The 23,575-nt window shown below is 41.2% G+C and overlaps 1 protein-coding gene across 9 annotated transcripts in view; it reads right to left on the bottom strand.

Moving 5' to 3' along the window:
- The window catches only part of LOC109636081 (arginyl-tRNA--protein transferase 1), a 50,606-nt gene that overhangs the window by 13,891 nt on the left and 13,140 nt on the right, over positions 1-23,575 (bottom strand). For 6 of the 9 annotated variants that reach the window (XM_069539024.1, XM_069539023.1, XM_069539022.1 and 3 more), the window contains 4 exons: positions 23,205-23,333; positions 16,996-17,028; positions 9,862-10,043; positions 6,303-6,402 (listed from right to left, as the gene is read on the bottom strand). In XM_069539024.1, coding sequence (XP_069395125.1) covers positions 6,303-6,402; positions 9,862-10,043; positions 16,996-17,028; positions 23,205-23,333 — 444 coding nt within the window. The remainder of the gene's footprint in view (positions 1-6,302; positions 6,403-9,861; positions 10,044-16,995; positions 17,029-23,204; positions 23,334-23,575) is intronic. The other 3 variants (XM_020097630.2, XM_020097622.2, XM_020097603.2) reach the window with 1 other exon arrangement.

Consider the following 23,575-nt stretch of genomic DNA (forward strand, 5'->3'; position numbering starts at 1 on the left):
CCTACTAAGGGGTGCCTTGCCAGGGCTGCCCCCAGACCGTGCCGTGGTCTGCAAATGATTTGTTAAAAACACAACCGTGGCAGGACATAGGGAAAACAAAAAGAGATGATGAGGCATAAAAGGGAAGAAAAATTATCAAAAACTTTAAACAAATGTTTCTGCTGAGAGGTGCACTGTTGGTGGTCTCCTGTCAAGCTAAATCAAACAATGATGTTTCTGTCAGAAAGCCTCCAATTTAAAACAGGGGGAGGGGAGAGAACTGGAAGGCAATGAAATGCATTAGCTTATAAATTTCACAGGGTGAAAATGGACCTGCATGGCTTTGATTTGATTATTTTGATCGGCACATTGTTGGTTGATATTACAATTGGCAGAAAAATCTAATGAATATTGCTTCATCTAAGGAAAATGAGAAAGAAAAACCAACAAGAGGGCTAAAGAAGCAAAGTATGATGGTAAACACATGAGAAAAGCCATTAGTTTCAACAAGGAACACTGCACTCACCTCTGTAACTTTATACCACCTCTATTTGAGCCACAGTGCATCACAGCATGCAGATATGAACATTGGAGCAGGACCGGGGTCACTCGTGCTCGCTAGCGCTGTAATAATGTTAGACTAAATGAACAAAATGTGTTTCCAAGTTTATCTCAGAATGAAATCAGTTGAAAGTTTTTTTAAGACTAAACCCTACTGTCTCTATCAATCTTTCATCCCAGCCAGCATGGTGGCGGGTTTCCTGAGCAGTTGTTGAAAGAAGCATGGAAAGAAACAGAAGGGGTGGCTGCACTGTGCCTGGACATGTAGGACCTGTGGAGCGTTAACCCACTGCTCCACGCAAACACGGATGTACACTGTAAACCTTTTCAACAATTCATCAAAATCAAAAGGCTTATCATGTTTATGCCTAGAGCACAACAGTAGTCAATCATAAACATGGGATAGAAATTTCCTCATGAAAAAGGTTGTGCACTAGTATGAGAAACACACACCTCTAAATGCCTCAAACTCACTCACTGTCATTCTTAATCTGCCCAGATGTACAACAAGTGACACGTAGAATGTGAGGTCACACTCGTACACGTAACATACTGTCTGAATGGGCCCCTTCATGTGAATAACATGCATACAGAGTCCTGATAGTTGTGGCTGAGAGCCTTTAAGCATGTCATAGCCTGCCTCTGCGTACCTGGAGAGGTGACAGAAAGTTTGAGGCAAAGGTTTTATTATTTTAACATATGCTGCTGGTTATTGATGGTAATGATAAAGAGGAGTGTTGCTGTGGCAGATGTTCAGAATTGATTTCAAATGAAATCAGCGAGAAAGAGAATGAAGACTTTGAGAAACAACTTCAATCAAAGTTTAACTTTGAAAAAAAGTGTCTGTCTGCTGTGTGTGACCTGAGAAAATGAGGTCCGATGTACATGCCCGAGCTGGGAGGCACTTTGTCATGTCTAATTGATGTCATAATAATTTAGCTCATGCAGCAAGTGACAGAACAGCCCACAGGCACTCACTGATTAAAGTAAACATTAGCATACCAGCAACTGACTGAAATTAATATCAAATTCTTCAGTATCCTGACACACTGTTCCCACACAGTGGCTGCAGACACCTGGGTACATTAATTTCAGGTCCACTGAATTCAAAAGCTTCGGCCATGTGGAAAACTGGTGGCTGTTGCCAGAGAACCTACCGGCTCTGTGTCACTATTTGTTGTTTGTCGGCAAGGAGGAGTTGGGTTGAAAGGGAACGGAGGTGCAGCTGCTGCGAAAGGCCTTTTAAAAGTCAGTGAAGTACCACCGGGAAACGAATAATCCTTTTCATCTTGCCTCCTTTTCTCATTTGGCACACATTTTGTCACTTCTCTTCTTTTTCTCTCTCCATCTGCCCTCTTCCTCCTCTTTTCGCTCTTTTCGCTCACTCCTTCATTCTTTCTCTTGGTGGAAAATTTAATGGTTTCCTGGGCTCAGAGCGAGACATTCTTTCACTGTGAACAATAATAACAAGAGTAAGAGCCTCTTCATGTGACTCTCTCACTCCCTCACCAAAGTGGGTAAAACCTGGTATGCTGTCTGTCTGTCTCTGTGCGTGTGTGTATGTGTGTATTCTCTCTAAGTGTGTGTGTACGTGCAAGTGTTTCATGTGTTTAGACCAGGTACTGCAGACTGGTAAAGCAGAGTGGGTGACCGCCTCATTTGTTATCATCAAAGTCTGCTTATTCAGTACTTATGTCAAAGTAACTGACACAGACAAGAGCTCAGGCATGCACACATCTCTGCGAAGAAATGGAAAATCACTATAACGCCACATGGATCTATTACTCTTTGTTCTGTCCAGAATAAAAAAGTGGAACTTTCTAAAACAAAATCTAATGAAACTCTGAGTATCTCTTACAAGCTGCTGAAACTGGATGGTGGAGTTACTGGAGGACAAAGAAACTTTGAGAAAAATAAGTTGAGATCCAGGTCAAGGCAGTTGTTTATGTTTTAGAATTATAATGTATATAGATCATGTCAAGAGGGGAAGTCAACCTCAGGTACTATTAATCTATTACTAAAGAATATAAACTGTGATTGCATCCAGATATAGACCTACTACATGTTTTGATGGTGGCCAGAACATGAGTATGCAGGTTTTTTAATTAAGACAGCCTCAAGATATGTATGAGCACTCCAGTCCCCAGGCATTTTCTGCGTTCGACCACAATCTAACCCAATAAGCTACAAATCTGGTGCATAGCATTTCATGCAAATATGAAGGAGCCAGAGATCTTGGCTTGCTAACACACACAGTCTCAGAGTCAAGGCATGAGGACGGTTAATTCAAATGACTTTTAGCGCCACATGAGAGGCAATGTGAAGAGTGGCAGGAGGGCCAAAACCTTTGGTCTCATTTAGCCTCCAACTGCTTCACCCTCTGCTCTCTACAGCTTAACATCAGAGGGCAAAGGAGGGCCAAAGGACCAGGGACAGTAGCCAGGGGCAGGATGTCACGTCTAACTCTGAATCCACTAGCCAAACCAACAAGGCTCTGTGGGACGCTCCATCCCAGCTATGAGAACAAAGGAGAGGGTCTGACACTGGCCAGGCAGTCCTCTGTTCCTGGCTGGACTCCAAGTCTTATAGGACCCTTTAAGGCTGCTCTACAGGACCATGTCCAGGCTTTGGCACTGCTAAGATGTTTTCAACCCATTGCACATGGCGCAGTTCCCCTGGGCATGCAGAGATGTGACCTGGCAGAAAGGACTTTCTTCCCAACACAAGAATACACAGAGAGTCCACTCTCACACTGGAGCTTTACACAGTCCAATCCTGAACACAAAAGAACAGCTCAGGTGGAGGCTTTAAGTGTTACCTTACTACTAGTTTTAAAAACTCACCACCATGAATTCCCATAAAATGCCTTTCACAATGCCACTGGTATCAGTTACACAAACAATGCAGCTCAATTACTCCTCGAGGAATTAGAGCACTGTATGAACAATTGTGTGAAATTCCCCAGCGAGGAAACTGGTTTTAGATAGTTTTTAGTATCAGTATGGTATTTTAGTTGTGTTAAATAAGGTCCACTAAGCTTTAACTAAAATTCAGGGCATGTCAACATTAATGAAGATTGATGACTTGAGATTTGAATCACACATCTCAAATGAACCACACACACACTTGTGTTTTCAGACTTTTCTCTAAAACTTTTCTGTGCAGATTCAAATGTTTAAACAAAGCATGATAAAATCTTACAATCATGATTTTTTTCAACCATACTTTCTTTATCACAGCGTTTTTTCAAACTGTTCAGTGTTCCCAGGGAATATTTCATGGATGTTAATGATAACAATCAGGCATATTCAAGGGACTGCTATCAATGAGTGTGTGAAACTTGATGCTGCTTGATTGAATTTAAGGGGACTGTTGGGGCTTGGCATAGGTATACAGTCTGAGTGCCATTCTTGATATTTAGTATTTTTATATTTATCCAAAAAACTCATGTTTTAGGTGAGAGAAACACCACCTAGAATGCACAGAGGGTCCAAAGAGAAGGGACCTTTTTGTTTTTAAATATGTTCACAGAGTGGATATGGTCTTAGAAAGTGATGGGTACAGAGAGTTCCCATAGAAGTGGCAAGTGGAAATAAGTGGGGGGGGTATATGGATAAAATGGAGAGAGAGGGTAGTGTTGAAGGAGCTTGAGTGGTGTCCAGCAGGGTTCAAGTGTTGGTGTTTTGGTCCTTAAAGAGGCAAGCAGCAGGACTGAGATCGCGATCCAGTAAACCCCCTGCAGAATAACAGTGGAGTTTAGGGGCTCCCCCATTTTAGAGACTTCAACAGTTCCACAGTATGTCTGTGCATTAATGAACTACTCTGCCTAATATGCAAATCAGACAATGGAGTGAGAGACTGTGCATGCGGTGAGAGTGTGTTTGAGCGTGGGTGTGTTTCTGTGGGAGTTTGAGAGCCCAAAGGTGGGAACTGGGCAACCTTCTCACCCTTGTACTGTGTTCCTCCAAAAAGGGAAAAATGGGAAGAAGTGGGGAGGTTGTGAACAAGACACTGCAGTGGCAAACACAAAAACAGATATGGGGGGTTGAGGAGTAACTGCCAGCGCAGGGAGGGGGGGTTAGGTGCTGTGGTAACAGCGTTCTCAGACAAACACTGTGATCAAGATTCAACGCACAGGCGTATAAGCAGAGCAAACACACACACACATTCCATACACAGGCTCCTGAACTGAGAAAATGGGCAGAGCACTATGCAAACGCTAAAACAAGATGTAAATGGAAACAAAGATGTGGCACTTTGCCATAATCCCCAACAAGACATCACTCTCCCATGGGCACAAAATAAAAGCTCTGGGAACATCAGAATGAAAAGACAGAGAAATAGATGAATTAGTAAATGAAAGAGAGAAAGGGATGAATGGTTAAGCTTGGTCAATCTTGGCCAAACTATTGGAACTGCTTTCTTCTACTGTCCAGCTAAAGCTATGGATCTTTAAGTGCTGTTTGGTGTGAATGTTTGTGAGTCGTTGCTTCTAGAGGGCATCGAGTACATGTGTGTAAAAAATATACATATCTGTGTATATGAGCTGCACATTTCTTGCTGCTGAGCTGCTGTTACAGGCCTGACCTCCCTCTCAACCTTTAATGTCTTCAGCAGCCCTGTCCTCTCTTCCTTGCTTGTACCTCCCCTCCATCCCTTTTTCCCCTCTCACTCTCTCTGTCTATTCTGGGATTTCCTCCATCAAATGTACTTAATATTTCCCCTTGTATATCTTAAATGTATGTTTATTGAATATGTATGTTTACATTTAACAGCACCACACAACTTTTACTGTATGTTCTTAAAGTAAATAAGCAATCCTTCACACCAATAAGATAACTTACAGTTTTCATGAGGTAAACCTGTGCACTTTATTTTAATATATATTGATATTAATCAATATATAATTATATGTATTAGTCTTACTATCTTTGACTACTTTCTGCTACTTAATTTTGTTGCACTCTGGAATGAAAAGAATACTATTCTATTCCATTCTATCTTAATAGAGAGGAAACTATCTCTGACAGTGATCAACACATATCTTGAAATTGACACAGCCTGGCAACATCCTGAGTTGCCAATGGAACAGTTGAACTTCACTGTACTTCCCTGTGTTCCCTGTAACACTAACATATCAATTATTCTACATGTTTTTATTTGTTTATATTTGATAACTCTTATTCCCTTTTTGACTGTTGTCTGATTGTGTGAATGCACAGCCGCATCATCCTGGTGTGCCCATGAAACACTTCACTGTTTTACTGCCTGTCCTGTTACACTGACAGTCCAGAACTGATCATCTCTCATGTACAGAGAGATGCTGTGGAAGTGAAGCTCAGTGTGAAACATTAAAACAAGAAACAGACTGGGCCGAATTATTTGTCTTTTGCAAAATGGGCTTGCACATCAAAATGTTAGTCATAGATCATTGTGACATTTTTGGGGAGCGAGGGACGTTTCAGTGAAATATTATAAACAAAGCATGGAAAAATATATTTAAAAAGTATACACCCATATGAACCAGTTGTCATTAAGGGTTTAAAGAAATAAGAATTTAAAGACAAGAGGACAATAAAATTGGTAGTGATGCCAGCAGGTTTTCTAATGTCCAAGACAAAACAGGTAAAGGTTTAAGTCAGACATATAAAAAATGTGGGTATACAGTTTTTTTCAATTTAATTTGATTTGTGAGATCATATATGGAGATGCTGTTTATACACAGTTAAAAACATGAGAACTGTGTTGCAGACAATTCATACCTTATAACGCATCTTAGGACAGGAGTGTATGTAGAAGCCCAGGTAGTAGAAGGACAGCTTGGGGGACTGTTTCTGCAGCTGCCGAGTGAAAGCAATCTCCCTGTGATGAAATACACAGAAAAATACCTTTTCAGAGGAGGACTGCAAATAAACGCACATGCTTCAATCTTTCAGAAACAGCAAATAGACAGACACTTGTCGGTTGGTGTTTATTTCTTGTTATGATGGCTTACTGCAGTGGAGATGCACTGCAGTAAGCTGTGGTTTACAATCAAATCATGCATAATCATGTTTACACTGAAATTACATATTTTTTTATCAACAAAATAAACGACATAATTTTAAAAATACATGATTTAAAGTTTTTGGCAGTTAAAGCAAAATAATTGTTATAGTGTTTTAGCAGCACAAATATATCCACGTCCAGATGTAGTGAAGGATCATTTAGAATATATTGACGAATAATTTAATTTTGTACGTATAAATGAGAGCATTAAGAAATAAAAACAGGCACTTGCAGCTCTACCTAGAGCAGTGCCCAAGCTGAGGAAGTAAACACCCACTCTCAAAAAGGCAGCTTTTCTTGGTCTCATTTCATTACACAAAAACAACTGCCTTTTCTATCAGCATTGAGTCCTTGGACGGAAAAGAAGGTGGTGAAAAAAGAGGGAGAGAGCGTATTAAATAAAGATTTAGAACTTGGAAGATTTATTCAGCTTCTTCAAATACAGTAAATGTCTTGCTGGCTTTATTTTTCATCAATAGTTTCTTCCTTAATTGCATCCTTTTGGTAAAAGCCTTTTTTTCCCTTTCCCTCCACCATTTCCTTCACTATTCCATAACTAAATTCCAGCTCCTCTTTCTTCTCGCTTTTTGTTTCACTCTTCCTTCCACCCCTCCGTGTTTCACCCGCTCAAATGGAACAGGGAGCATTCCCTTTCTTACAATACTTAGGAGAGAAAGAGAAAAGAGGCCTTAAAATAAAATGGATGCACTGAAAAATAAGACATGGGACAAAGCAGGCCAAGCCAGGGAGGGGGAGAGAGAGGGAGAGAGAGCAGGAGGAGAATATAAAAGAGGAGGGTCAAGCAAGAGAAAGGGAGAGAGAAGAGAGGCAGCTAGAGCGAGGTGCTAGAAGGTCACCCGCTTGCTGCCAGGTTCCTGGGTTCCCATCCCCTCTCCACAAAAGGGCCCGGCAGGCCTGAATTGGGGGAGGGGGGTCAAGAGAGGCGAGGGGCCCATTCACAAAAAGCCCTGCACCCCCACCTTCACTTGAAGCCTTCACACCCCCACCTCCACCCCCATGGCAGCAGCTTGAGTCCACCATTATCCCCTCTTCAGCCATCTGACACTCCAGCACAAGCCAATTATCAAGCCCTCTGCTCCCGCACAGCTTCGCTCATACTGATGTGCATACACATACACACCCAAGCACAAAGGGCCCATAATGGTGCACAACACGAGGTGCTTACTGCAGCCTCGCATGCATGTGGAAACATTTCATTCCCAAACACTACAGGAATAGTGTTGATTAGCTAGATATAAAACACAAAGTGAGCTATAGCAAAGGGAAGCACACAGAGTCTTATTTAACTGAAGGAGATTTGCTGGAAATCCCACAGCATATGTGTGTACCTCATACAAAATACTAGGGATGTCCCAAGTCAGTCTGCAGGATTAAGTTGGGTCCAAATTCAGAACGTTTCGATGGAAAAGTAATGGCAATGCAGAAGCTGATCATTTCCAATCCTTGTCTTTTTGCTCTAGCAAAGTATCTCCACCAGGATCTTTTAAAAACTTGAACCATAAAAAGTTTTGAACAAGTTAAAATCAGATCATCAATATGAAAGCATGCTGCAACGTGTGTACAAGACGGTTTGGGTCTCGTGTTGCACCTGCTATATTTTGCAGGTGCAACACTTCAAAAGTATTGCTGAAACTGCATTCCTTTCTTCAAGAACTATACACAACATGGGAAACTACACAAAATATCATAATAAATCATTAACGGAAAGAAGTTATGCAGGTTACACTTAATTAAAAAGCTGATGTTTCCCACTATCCAAAATCAAGTTAGTTTTACTTATTTTAATACAGGCTTACTGTATGCTGTGTGAATGTAAAATATACATGTGTATAAAAAATATTGGATTGGATGTCACATCAATAAATACTTAACATTTAAGAATTTAGATCAGTTTAACAGACAGCATAACATAATCAGGAGATCCCCGTAAGAAAGTGATCCAGTTTGGACACCAGCTGTGTTTCCAACACAGAGCCTCAGGCACCTCATTATGTGCCTCTTTTCTTCTCCTCCTCCTACTTTCCTCAGGCCCCAAGCAGCCTTACTCCTGCAAGACATTTCTCAACATCGCCCTCTATTGTTTCTTCTGCTGAATAACATATACACACAGCTCTATACTTGTTTTTGAACTACTACAATGCCTAACATACATATTTAAACCCAACTGTAACATATAAACTCTACCTTGTGTCCCTAATGGCAACTGGAAAACAAATGTTAAATATTAAAGGTCCCACTGAGATCTTTGTGAAAATCCCCCAAACTGGATACAGACATGCATTCTGTATAATGATTTGGATAGCCTCGGCCAAGCCAAGCAGACCAGGGAGTGTCAAGACCTGATCAAAGAACTGGAGTCTTGTGTCTGAAAACACGCTCCTCCTTTCTCCGAGGCCTCCTCCACACGCCGAGTTACACTTGGAGTCAGACTCTTAAAATAATAAGTGATGGGGAACTGTGTGCTTGCAATGGCCAGGGTGTTCCATGAGCACAGCGTAACTGTTTTAACTGCTGGGCTGACTTAGTGCATGACAAACATGCATGACCACTAATACCTGTGCACACCAGGTTTTAAACGGAGATCACTCAGTTGTGCACATCTGTGCAGAGACATCTTTAAAAGCCTTTCTCACATCATTGGGTTTCTTTTTTACAGGAAACACCAGATATGTGAGCCTGCTATGTACGTGTGTTCTCCTATTTCATCTTGGCACAGAGAACTGTCGTCAGCTGAACCACAAACAGACCACTGCCTCAAACAATCAAGTGCAAGGGAAGAAGGTATGTTTCCCAACCTCGAGTACTATGGCACTTATAGTATACAGTTCTAAGGAAAGATAAAGTTTGGGAGGAGCTGAAAAGATCAAGAGTCCGGGGGAGAGTAGGTTATGGGGAGGGCAAATGTGAGGGAATGAGAAGGGAGGAGGAAGAAAAGTAAGAACAAAGAAATTAGAAAATTAGAAAAGAAGGGAGCGATCAACAATGAGAAGCACAGCAGTTTCCCTCCTGAAAGAATCTACAAGTTGCTTCTGACAAATAAGCACTCCAAAGACAGAGTATCATTACAGTGAATGATTCAGATAGTGCTAAGACTTTACTGCCCAATACATCACAATCTGGGTCATCAACAAAAAAACCTGGAAGGGGCTGATGGAAAGAAAGCAACAAAATTATGGTCTTGCTGGGTTCATGAAGGCTTTTGAAACAACAGAAAAAGGGACGATGTGGCTCGTCTGTGTTCGAGAAACCAACCTGAGAGCAGAGTAGGAGCCCAGCGACAGTGAGGCAGAGTCTGGGTGGTAGTACAGGTACACAGAGGACACACAGGTGGGCAAGATATCGATCACCCCCACAGCCACAATGCGTCCGTCCAACCAGTATTGCTGATGGAAGGAGCCGTAGCCAACCTCAGGCCCATCAGGAGAGTACTCTGCCTGGAGAGGCAAAGACAGAAATACAGTAAGAGAAGGTGGTCACTGGTCAACAATAATGGTCCTTTTGTGTGCAATACAGGTTGAATGCAAAACATTAAAATCATAGCAGAACGAGAATGGGTATGCTGTTTTCACTTTCTTGCACAGATCAAATTTCGCCGTCTTATACACACACACCTGTGCGACGGTATATTATAGCCCGGGCTTTTCTCAGCCAGGCCTCACGCTTTATGTGTGGGGGTGTACAGTAGCCTCACGTTCAGCCTGCTAATGGCTCCCAAATGTGGAGCGAGAGCAGGAGCCGGGTGGAGTTGGGGGGCTCATGCAGAGGGGATTGACCACAGAAACACTCCAGGGGAAGAGTTTTTAATAAAAGACCCTGCATGAGCAAAATCCATTTCACCAGGCGGCGGTGAAGTATTACCAAGCTTTCTCCTATGTGTCTGTCTCCTGTCTCTCCATGTGGCATGAAAGAATGTGGGTGTCAGTGAGCACCCGCATGCTTAAGTCGGCCCCGTTAATAAAACAGTTAAGTGTTTGACACACATTGAGTTTCTCAGATGAATGCACATGCTGGGTTTTTCAATCAAGTGCCTTGAATGCTTTCATCACAGAGGGTTAAGACGGGAGGCTTGGGGTTAGGGTTAAAAGTCATATTAAGCCTGGGTATTGGGTCGTGTTTGCGTGTATGTGTCTGTGTAACTGGATCCTTCTCCTTTGCAAACATTCATCTGGACCCAGTTAAATAGATCAGGTCCTGCTAGTTATCACAACACTGAGTGAGCTAGCTCTGTTACCCAGTATGTACACTGGGCCCATATTCTGACCAAACTAATGCTGATCAAATAGAAAAGAGTCTCTCTCACACACACACACGCAACTCTATGACCCCAGAGAACTGAAAATCAGTTTTGACCGTGTGCCACATTCCCTCTTAGCACCATGTACGTTTTTAAGCAGAACTGGTAATAAAAATAAAACAATTTCCCTCAAGCTCAGGCCCTTGGACACCCAGGTGTTATTACCTGTCTGCCACGATGAAAACTAGAGTCCATTTATTTTTTTAATGCATGTGGGTAATTGGGTTGGAAGGGATGATTATACCATCTAAATCAGGAGAGGGCAACATACAGCCTCTTGGCCATTTTCAGCCTGCCAGACAGTTTGATCTGGCCCACGAGGCAAATCATATATACAAAAAAGCAACTCAGAAATACAAAAAATAATTTATGACACCAATTATTTGGTTTTTTTCTGCAATAAAAGAAAAATAACACAGGCAGGCCAGCACGTCCTTCAGGGTGGTCCCTTCCAGCTGTATGCCTCTCAAGTCACAGTCAGCGTGAACGCAACATACAGTATATATAGCTGTCACGAAAATAAAAGCAGATGCGGAAAGTTGCACTTTCCAAGAGAAATGAACAAGCAATTTTTAAATGTAAATGACAGCCCATTGTGCCTTGTTCTCAGGGAAACACTCACAATGACGAAAAAGGCCAATCTCAAAACATGGATGAGCTAAAGAAACTGTGCTTGGATAAAGCTGACACTCTTCAGTGGAGTTCACGTTTGCAACGAACAGCTTTTCGACAGAAACAAAGTAGTGCTGGGACGGTTTTCTCTCTGGCCGGTGATGAAACAACAGACATTACAAGAACTGTCCAACTAACCATTTTTGTGCACGGGATCACTGCCAGGTTTCATACGAGGGAGGAACTGCTTTCTTTGCAAGCACTGCATGCTGTGTCAAGTACAACTGGAGAAAGGTAACACTGTTTTTTCCTACTGTGCAAGAACAAAGGGCTGCTATGACGTCTGAATATGCTGATGAGTTTGCAAAACTCCTTCAGGCATTTGGCAAGAGTTTTCAGGTCACAAAATGTAAACAAAGAATTGTTTAATGTGGAACTATAAGTGTCTGTCAATCTATAAACACTAATTAATTGAGCTGCAGAGGAATGATGAGCTCAAAGCTAAGTGCAAACAGGCTCCTTCTGAAGTTCTATGAACTTTATGTATGACCTGAGGACTTTGAAAGTCTGACTCTGTTTGGGACAAGCTTCTGGTATAAGCAGTTCCTTTCAAAACAGACTCTTGCGAGCTAGAAAACCAGCTGCCAAAAGCATCACCATCACTACCATCTGACGCCAAAGAGAAGCAGTTCCAACTATCGCAATGAGAGAGATCAGTGTAATATATGGGTTCAATAAAGCAGTATAGTCCTGAAAGCATGGTATCGAATTTTTAATGACCCTTGATAGTTCAAAGGTTCCCCACCTCTGGTCTAAATGGTACTCATATCACAGCACAGCGCAATAACAGCCACAACATTAAAACTGGCATTTCATTTTTACTTAGTCAACCGATGAGGCCATAGAAAATAGTAAAAATGACCAAATAAGGTTTTTAATAAAATATAATTAAAAAAATAATAAAAATGATTCAACTCTTTAAAAACAGCTCACACATACACCAATCTGTTTTTATGCTGTGGATAATTGAGGTATGGTATGAGCGAGAGATGATGTGGGTTTAGCTGTAAGTGACTTGGCTGGCAGACTAAAAGGAGGGACGAATCAAGAATCAAAATGAATGGTTATTTTAGGGGTGGGGGTAGCTCTTGAAGGGTGACAGGCACCACATCTGGAGCAATACACTCTATACGTGTGTGTGTGTGTGTGTGTGTGTGTGAGGTTAGGGGAAACTGTCAGTCTGTGTAAGCAGGCAGCCTGTTATTTCTTGGCACCAGTCCCCCCAGAAACACTGGAGGCTTTGTCAGAGGCCCCTTGGCGTCATTGAGAAGTTGTAAGTAAAAGGAAAGAGCACAAGGTGATCTGTGCTTCTAAGAGATGGAGATTTTCCTTACGTACTTAAAGCGTACATGCTTGCTCACAATAATATGAATGCAAATGCTGTTCTAATAAAAGTATTGGCTGAATGAATGAGTATGTTTGATTGTTTAGAAGTTCATACCGTGTTCAAGGCTGATCTTGTCTGAGTGACCCATGCATCACCTCAGACGACAGCCTAATGGTTGTGTCCTTGCCACTGTGACAACAATCTAAACATTCTCTGGAGCACATCAAACCACCCCAGATCTTCCCCTGCAGCCCCAAATCGCTCTCATATGGCCTAAATACAGGGCCATGAGAGTAGAGCGCTTAACTTGACAAAGTGGGGAGGTGATATACGGCATGTTTGTTTCAGCCGGCGTAGAAAGACATTAGTGTAGAATTTAACTGAAGCAGAAATACTCATTCTGTAAAAGGGTCAGAATGAAGTTCCTACTGATGTATTTTCTTTCAGAATCTCTTTAGACACATAGCAAAAACACAAAAACTGGAAGCTCAGTGCTCTGGTATTTCATTGTAATAAATGTGTAAGTGTAATGAAATTTAGATAATGCTACATAAGATAATTATTAATAATGTATATTAACAAACGCTTTTCATATCTAGTTCTAATATAACATATACTTACAAGATTCAATAATTATATTAACTAAATGTTGAACAAACTAATTGCATGTTTTTAGAAATGACTTTATTAGCTTTATTTGCAGTAAAAACACTTCAAAGAACATTACTGTGTGTGGCTGAAAACACAAAATGATTGAAAGTCCCGATTTGGACAAAAAGGACAACATTTCATTCGATGTGATGAAAAACCACAAAACATCTGACCAGAGCAGCTGCTTTCAACATCACTTTGGAAGATCAGTCTGGACAGAGGTTTGGCTTGTGCCTCAGAGAGTTTCGATGCGGCAGATATTAGTTGAAGAATAGATTTTTGGATAAAGCTATGAGTAGATCCCATTTCATAACAACAATCAGTGAATCACACTATATCTTTTTGGGTTTGGCATGGTTTTAATTCCAATTGATTTTAATTTCATTTGATTTTTATATATATTTATTTGTACTTTTCGGGATATTTTTCTATTAATTTCAATCATGGATTTATTTATGAAGCATTTTAATTAGCATATTATTTTGAAATACTGTTGAAACCCTCAGCGTTCCATCGCTTATCGTGAAAACTTGATTCAAGGGGCTTGCCTCTTACTAGATTTCTAGAAGGCTGAATATATAGAATGTGAGTTTTAACCTGTTACCAAACTGTGAATGTGCCACACAGAGTTGTTAGGTGTAGCTCTAACTGGTGCAGCAATTATGCTTTTATGATTCTGGTAATGACAGACAAATAATATACTTTCAGCATTCTCCTCATTTAACTCACCTCAACAAACTCAAATACACACAGAACAAGACCTTGAAGCAGGCTGCATGTGTAGCTCACATCATGAGCACCTTGTATTAATACTATATTGAAATACTTATTTCTCCCATGAATTTAAGGTCAAAGTAATACATATTTTAGTATTTGGCTCCTTTGCTGAAGTCTCCTGCTGTTTGACTCTAGATGCAGCTGGTACACTTTTCTGTTTTTGGCTTACAGATGAGACATGTACAGTGGGGTGTGTGTTATGGTATGGCAGCTGGATTCTCTACTGAGGTGTATCTCTGTTACTGCACAAACTGAAAATTATCTTCATCTTCCTGTGTGAGGGAAAGAGAGGACAAAACATAGGTGGATAGAGAGAGTTTCAGAGAATTGGCCTGGGAAAAAAAAAAGGTGACTAGCTGGTGAACACCCTGTTAATGAGTGTTTGCCCCTTGGTTTGACACATTACAAGGCTGTAAAGAAAAATAAATAGAAACAGAATGAGTGCATAAACCCCACACAGCCCATAAAACCCACAGTTTCTTGACCTCACCAAGGTCAAGTGCACTGAGAGGCACCTGCATGACTGCTGCTCATCATGTTTGCAGGCAATGTTGCGCCACTGTTTATCAGACAGTACAGCTGTGTTTTACTTGTCTACTTGTTTATGTAAATGTAAAAAAAAAAAAGAATAATTATTGAGAGCTGATTTGAATTATCTCTGAGTTTCAGCATGAATCCTCAGCAATTTTCGTAAAACCGAGCACAGCAACAAACAAGCAAGTTGGACAACCTGGGCCCTAATTAGCTGCAGTTGAATTGGAGAGTATGCCGTTTGCGTACATTTGTATAAATAGAGGCTTACATGTGATCCGATGAACCACACAGTATGCAGTACACCATGTGGTGAGTGTCTGTGTATTTTAATAGCAGTCAGATTGGAGACAGATGGAGGCCAACACGCAGAGGTAGCTCAGAAAGCCACGCATGAGATGGAGAGCGTTTGGAGGGGGCTGAGAGAGAGAGGGATCAGAGAAAGAAAGAAAACTAAGTTGGGAGAGAGAGCAGGCCAAAGAAATGAAGACGTCCCCCTGAACCAGTCTGAAAGGAGGGGACAGAGGAATCATTAAGATATGAGGCGGCGTGCCACTGTACGTGTGCACACATGTGTGTATGTGTGCAGACCTGTGTAATTCGCCGTGCCTGGACGCCAGCCTTGACGAGGTGATAAAAGCTTGTTTCCTATAAACACTAATGATGTTCATTAGTGAGGGCCTGAGGAGGCCCACGGGGCAGCACGGAGTGACTGTGTCTGTGTGTCTCTGTGTCAGTCCGTCTGTGTGCGCTCCTGGACCTCAATCCAATTAAAGAGGCTGTTATATGTGCCCATCCTGAGTCTAATTGCTGGTGTAATTGTCCTGACCCAACATGTCCACTAGCGCTTCTGAAGGCAGCAGCTCACCAGGCCTGCTGAGCGCTCAGAGAGGCTTGGCTGCACCTTCACCTCTTTGAAGCCATTTTCAGACATGAACTCCGGAAAATGTCCAGAAAACTGGGTCTGGACATTTTCCTTAGAATGCAGCAGGAGATTGTCCGCAACAACAGGAACATTTCCGGAACATTCAGGCAAGGGGTTGCGCCTGGATATGGCATTCTGCTGCAAAAGCAGTGTTTTTGTTCATTAGCCCATATCACCAAAATATTCTCGCTAGAATCTTTTCATCTTTCCAAGTTGGAATTTTCATCAGCATCTTCTACATGTATGGCACCACTTTTTTATATATTTGTATTCTTCCAGTTAGAAACGTCATAAAATTGCCCACTTGCTCGCTGTGAATTTTCTGTAAAATTTCCTGTTGTAGTCTCACATGGGCTCACTCAGGTTGGCAGGAACCTTCTGGAAAAAGTCTACAGCAACTGACTTGGGCATTTGCATTCTCACATAAAGCCCCTCCAGAAAAGGAAAGCAGCTTCAGTGACCAACGAGAATACCCGCAACCTAACCACAAATCCTCTGTCAGATGCCACAAGCATCCTTCATACTATAACCATACTTTTTTTTAAACTCTGTACATAGAATACCAGAAAGATTGTATAAATGAATGCACTAGAAGCTTATATCACACTTTCCATGGAACCTAAATAATGACTTATTTTTGCCAACTGGGCCAACAGCCATCTGTTAGGTCCCCAAATTGATGTCCACAAAGCTGCCTGATCATCCTGTAATCTGTGCTACACCACACAGTGAAGAGCAGTTGGGTCAGGAAGTGCCAGAGGAAAGGTTGGGTCTGAAGACCACAGACAAAACGCAATCTGGACACCACATTTCACCGTTTTCCTCCATAAACACCCTGTTTCATTTCACCAGAGCTAAATTAAAACCCTTTCAATATGAAACAAAGCCACCTCCCTGAGTCCTTCAATGCCCCCCTCCTCTTTTCCAAATGGAGGAACCTTGAAGAGATAGAGCAAAGGTGCACGGGTAGGTATGTGCAGGACGTGGGGAGCTAGAGTGCGTTTATCCACTTTTGAGTGTGTTTGATGAACAAATTTAAACTGAAACACTGCACATATTTCAAATCATTATCCTCATCTCTGATGGTAATTTCCTCAGGATGACCTTCCCTTTGTTGGGGCAAATCATTACAGGTAACGCATAGAGCTGAAAAGAGACACTTAAGAAGGGGTTTTATTACACTGTCAACAGGCCAAAGGAAATACATACCTCTAGTGGTGAATCACAGAGAAATCTCCGGAACTGTGGAGGGAGAAGGTGGGGAGGGGGACAGAGAGAAAAACAGTTAGTACTCTGGGTCACCAACTTTTTCAGAAAGGCATAAATGAAAACCATACACGTCTCCGTTGCTGTCCTACATAGTTTATCGCTCCCAGTTTTATTCTCACTCAGGTGTCACATATCAAATGCAGCCTCCACATTCACAAAGGGGCATTAGAGGGAAGATTGTATTTACACAAATGAAAACATTTATCCTATCAACTCCAGCTTTCAGTTCAGGGAGGACATAGTGACAGCTTAAATAAGCAGCGTCACTGATGTCAAAATAGCCTATCTCTTAACACACTTTCAAATGCACATCAGATATCAATTACTGGGGGGCTTTGTGTCTGTGGAAACTTAAAAGCTTTCTTCCATTCTGTCTACTATTTCCTGTGCTCCTTCTTTTCTAGCGCCAGGGTTGAGAGCAGTGTGTTTACAGACCAGTTGACCTGTAGGACGGTAGAAAACGTAGCAAGCTTCCACGTTTATGACAAAAAAACTGTTGTAATGAGATCAGGGCTGACATGTGGGCAGTGTCCAGTGGAGCAGTGATGGACAGCTTCGCTCAGTCTCTCTCGCCCTCATGCAGAAGCATCACAATTTCATTGTCTAATGAGCAGAATAGGGGTTTAGCCCCACAAACATAAGCTGGAGAGGTTCCAGACAGGACTACATGTAGGATGTGGGTGTAAATAATGAAAAGAAGGGATGTAAATTATGTAATATGCCCTATACATTAAGAAGTTATATAACAGAATTACTCATTAACCAATGGCTGCGAATAATAATGAGACACATTCTTTCTTCTGACTCCAGCTTGGGTTTGATTTATTAATGGAAATATATTTCACAGACAATAATGATAGCTGATACTTTGAGCAGATTTAATTCAGATTTAGTTTTTTTCTTCCTCCAATATTGTTCTTGTTAGGGTGGGGAAAAAAGCAAGAAACCTAAATTCTTCACTTAAACACATACTACTTATGTTCTTTGAGGTGGGTAAACAGGAAGTACACCACATTCAAATGCAGTTTTACAGACTGACACAGCATAATAATTGATTAAAAGCAAAACATCGTTGACAGCAAATAAATAACAGACTAGTACCTGGTTTGCATTAAAATCTGAGTATCAATATATCAATCCAATCCCACTCTCTCCACTTCCTAAAGAATGTAAGAATAAACCAAAGCCAATGAAAATGGATATGCCAACTAGCTTCTCTGTTACTCATGATTTAATTTCTGTCATGATTGCTTGTGTTTTGAATAGGACTCATCTTTCACAGACTCTCTCAATAAACGCATGAATCCAAGTTTTCCTGTACACGAAGCAGCTCTACGAGTTACTGGAAATTCCCACAAGCACACCAACATCCTCCTGTTTGTGTGCGAGTGTGTCAGTGCACAGCCAGAAGTGCAGCGAGTAATAGTGATGACTGCTGACGGCATGGTTCACTGGGTGGGACAGTCCTGGCTAAGGTGCAATTCAAAATCCCTGCCAGTAGCCTGAACTCATCCAAAAGAGTGTGTGTTTCTGCATTGGTCTGCTGCAGCTGATGTGTGTCTGTTTGTGTGTGTGTGGGTGTGTGTTTGTTAGTGACACAAGTGTTCTCCAACACCGGGGTTGTTTTGGCAGAGGTGAGCTAAAGAATGATGCACCTTCATCTGTCGTTTCCATTTTACCTTTGCCTGTGACGCAAACACCCAAAAAGTTTCACTGCTTTTTAGACTCAAAAAAGTGACGCAATCCATCCAAACCGAGTTAAGTTACAGTCATTAAAATAAGCAAATCTATAAAATATAAAGTTTGGTAAAAGAATTATAAAAACAATGTTCTTGTTGTATGATAAACACTGCAACAAGATGCAAAACACTGACATTACCCTTGATTTAACTAGAGCACGACTGATACAGATTTCTGGGGGCAGATGCTGATAATGCTGAGTAAATAATTTTGGAAACCTATGTACAGTATATATATCAATACATATGTATAAAGTAATAAATATGGGGCAATGACTTCTAACATGTCGTTTTTGAACCTTCATGACCAAGAAATGTAAATAAAGCAGAATATCAGTATAGGATCTAGGATTTTTCTAAATAAGAGTCCAAAGAGGGACCACAATTTAAGCAAAGTGGCCAATTTAATGTCTAACATCCATGCTCAATTCTTGATGTGTCAAATTGTTAATTTAGTGGGTGGTGCAAATATATTTATACATAATATTCAGTGCTAAGATAATAAAATTCTATTCACCTGATAAAGAGAAAGGGATTTTGCACAATGTTCAAGCTTTGGCTGATCAATATGGAACTTACGTCTGTTTAGTCGACAATTATCTTGGCTTGAACCAAAAGAAAAATCGTGATCAAGTTCTCCACCTGTGTTACTCTGCCAGTAAAGTGTAATTTTCCACTCCAGTTCTACAGTGACTACTACTTTTACCAGTCAACAAATTACCAACAGCAAAGCCTCCCAGTGTGCAAAATAGCTGAGGGGTACAAATGAAACTTTTGTTTTAAAACTCATTAAAAGAAAAAGAAAATTAAATGGTTTACCCACAGAACAACAGCTGCAGTTATTAGATGACATCATTTATAAGAGTCATGCTTCTACACTGGCTGCTGTGTGTGGAACTGAGTGTCCAGATGACTTGGTAGTAAAATGCCGAGTTATTTAATCAGACAAGTAGACTACAAGTGTGTCAACTTGATGTGAGCTAAGAGGACCTCACTTCTCTTCCATCTTTACCGGGCACTCATTATTGGGGCTTCTGGGTAATCATAACCGGAGAAACAAGTGCACAGCAGCCTTGTTAACCCTGCTTGGCTGGGTGAGGCCGCTCGCCTGGAGCCTGGCAACACTGACCCCAACCTGGTCACGGACAAACAACAGACCACATGGTGCTGCCAGGCTGACACAGGCTGACACAAACACACACAACACACACACACACACACACACACACACACACACACACACACACACACACACACACACACACACACTCAGACTGACTGAATGTTTGGGTACAGTCGCTCAGGCACAAATACAGTAAGGGTACAATTAAGTAAATACGATCTCAGCTTCCTCTCTTCCGCGAATACAACACATAACGCTCGTTAACAGAGCCATGTCCAGAGCACCTTCTGGAACATTCTCATCACCAACACATGGAGTCCATCACTTCCTCTCTAACTCTCCCTTTCTTATAGTAAACACATCTGTATATAATCAGGAGTGCAAGCAGCCGTCTCACACACACACACATACACACACACACTGTCGTGTCTTCATTCACGCAAATGCGGTACATATAAGCATGCACATCTGCTTAAGTCTAATGGCCACTTAAAACCCCTCGTCACAAATTAAAAAACAATAAAAATAACCCCAATGCAGTTTTTTTTTATCTCTTTGCCAAAGTTCCACTGACAAGATCCTTCAGTGAGTAAAGGCACTTCGGGAACATGGCTGCAAGTAGTGATGATGCAGTGATATTGAATTTTTATTATTGTATTTGAGCACATTGCAAATCATTTTAAGGTTATCTGAACAGATGGTTATTATTTCTCCTTCATTTATTCCAGTTCTACTGATAACTTTTTTTCACGTGTCTTGGTTAAAGCTCTGGCCATTGAGAAGAGTACATACAGATTTAACAGGATTTGTTTTCCTGAAAATGAATGCCACATGTGCAGGAACTCAGAGTCACGGCTCAGCACAACAGTTAAGAACAGTAAGTGTGAGTTAGAGTGTGTGCGTGCATGTGCGTGCCTGTGTGTGTGCACACATATCTAAATAACTACAAGTATGTGCTTCAGCTTTGTCAGGAAACCAGATTTGGATGTGGATGGAATAATATCTGGCTCCCATCCAGTCATTGTATGACAGGAAATGCATATGATCCTTAAACAAATAAAGCCACTTTGCTCCAGGACATCATACTGTCTAATGATAGCACTACTTTGGCAGGTTAATACAACTTGCACAAACACACAATCACTCCGATCGCCTGGCTTCGAGCCAGCCTGATGGTATTCAACACTCTGTCCCGAGGTAACACTTTAATAGATTAATAAATACCTCTACAAAACACAAAATGACCCAACTTCCTAGGTAGCAGCTCAGGCCCAGAATGGCATGGCACCAGAATGTGGCATCATCACATCAACAATGTGTTTCTCATTTCTGTATGAATGCCACAGGACAATGGGAAGCTCAGATCTTCTGGGAAAAGAACAGGGGAGTTAACCAGGGGTTTGACGGGCAAGCAAATAAAATCAGCAGTGTTTTAGTTCTGCGCAGGAGGAGTTGTCACTGTAGTGAGGCCAACTAATGTGAACATTATTCATAGGGTTTCTGCAGGTTTCAACAAGTTAAATTAAAGACTTTTTAAAACCATTATGAAACATTTCAGACCCATCTTAAGCTTGGCAGATATGAAGAATATCAGAGTCCCAGAATGCAATTTCCCGTAACTGAAGATAAGATGAAGTAGCCTAGTCCATAGCGAGCCTAGGGTGTACTCAGCCTAAACTCTCTATAAACTACATTATCTTGCAAACAACATACTAAAGCCCTTTTAAGGCCATAAAAGAATTAAATGGAAATAATTAGTTCTTTTGTGGAAATTAACTGCAGTGGGACAAGACAAACATTGGAGGACAACATGGTCTCTCCTTGTCTCCTTGAATTAATGCGATATATCACAAAAGGCTGTGCTCAACTCTGAGAAATCTCCATAAAGCACAGAATAACCTTTGTACATTTTGTCATGTTAATTAAACCCAGTCAAAATAAATATATAGCGATGCAATTCAGATTCTATTCATCTCTCTAAACCTCTCCCTAAGGTAGCGTGTCCTCACCTGTTAGAGTAATGAACCCAACCTCAACTCACTGTGCTTTTACACAACACTATGGAGTCAGTATCAAACCTGGAAAGTCCATCTATAAAAAAAAAAAAAGTTTACTTTCTGGCAACCCAACAGACAGCAGAGTTGTTTGCAGAGCTCCACACCTTTACTTTTTTTTCTGATGTTATTCCTCTAGTTCTTGAACCCATCCGATCCCGGCACAGCTATAAACTTGAAGCTGTGCACACAAACACACACGAACACACGTTCCCTATTAATAGGGCTAGTGTTATGGCACTAGGAAAGAATCTGCCACAGTCTGCCCAATCTGACAGCTTTTATTATTTATTAATTACCTTACTTTTTACAAGCTGGAGAATTCAGTAATTTACAGAGGCCTGCTGGCAGGAGGGTGGAGGAGGAGGTTGTTTTTCCAGCCCTGAGGGACAAAAGGCCCTCTCAGGTTAGTGAGGATGTCCAGTAATTCTGCACCCTCAAGTCTGGTGCTGTGACTAGACTTTATTTTCTCCCATTGAGATGTGTGTCTATATTATTTAATTTACTGGGTATTATAAATTCATTTTGAAAAATGATGACTCTATTTTACTGGGTTAGTTTTTCTGTTTCCTTTTCCCATTCATTACTGGACAATATGTCTTGTGCACTACATAAACTAGTAAAGTCTGTATTTTATAGGTTTTACAGCTTTCACATTACTCATACACAAGCATAATCATTAACTGTACAGTAAAAACATTTCGATGATTGTAATTATTTCGCTGTACTATTGGACGCTGCAAGATTGAACTTTTAAAAGGGGAATTCTGGTATTTTTAAACCTGGGCCCTATGTTTGTGAATGTGGTTGTGTAAATGAATGGTACTCACAAAAACCTTTGGAATCTGCCCAGTAGATCATCTCCACTGCCAACTGCGACATGACAGCACTGGCTACAATGTAATGTTGTGGGGCAACAGGGTCAGCCCACGAAATGTCCAATGAATTAATTTTTCCACCAATAAAAGGCTGAAATTGTTAGCGACTACATTGTAGTCACTGCAGATGAGTTGCAGTTGATGTTGGAGATGATCCAAAAGTTACAAACCATCAAACCACATTTATAAACATAGGGACCAGGTCAAAAATACCAGAATTCTCCTTTAATGGATTTAAAATATATCTTCGAGAGAAAAAAAAATAGGGAAAACAGCAAATTCTCCTGAGTATGAAGCTGGAACAACATGTACAATAGAGCCCTAAAGTATTTGCGGAATAATAACCATGCAGTACCTGGCTCTCACTACATTCGCTGGGGTCATCACCATGAATGGCCATCTGGTAGCGGGCGTACAGTGCCATCGACTGCTCATAGGATGCTGTGAATTGAGGGTCCTCAAAGTTGACCGGCACTAGCCTCACCTTCAAGCACAGGGTGTGGAGGGAAAGGAGCAATAAGGTGGAGGGAGGTTTTATTATTGTTTGCAATGAATGTGAAGATGGTGAGTAATTAGGAAATGTATTCAATAAAAGAAAGGAGAAGCTTTGAAGGAACAGTGTAGGAGTCAAAATAGAGGGTTTATACAACAGTGTTATACAAGTGCTTTGGCATTTCAGGGTTCACATCAGTCTCCTAGTCCTCAAGGCAAGTCGGTAACACAGTA

The sequence above is a fragment of the Paralichthys olivaceus genome, chromosome 14 (assembly GCF_024713975.1).
Source record: "Paralichthys olivaceus isolate ysfri-2021 chromosome 14, ASM2471397v2, whole genome shotgun sequence".
In the NCBI taxonomy this organism is placed as follows: domain Eukaryota; kingdom Metazoa; phylum Chordata; class Actinopteri; order Pleuronectiformes; family Paralichthyidae; genus Paralichthys; species Paralichthys olivaceus.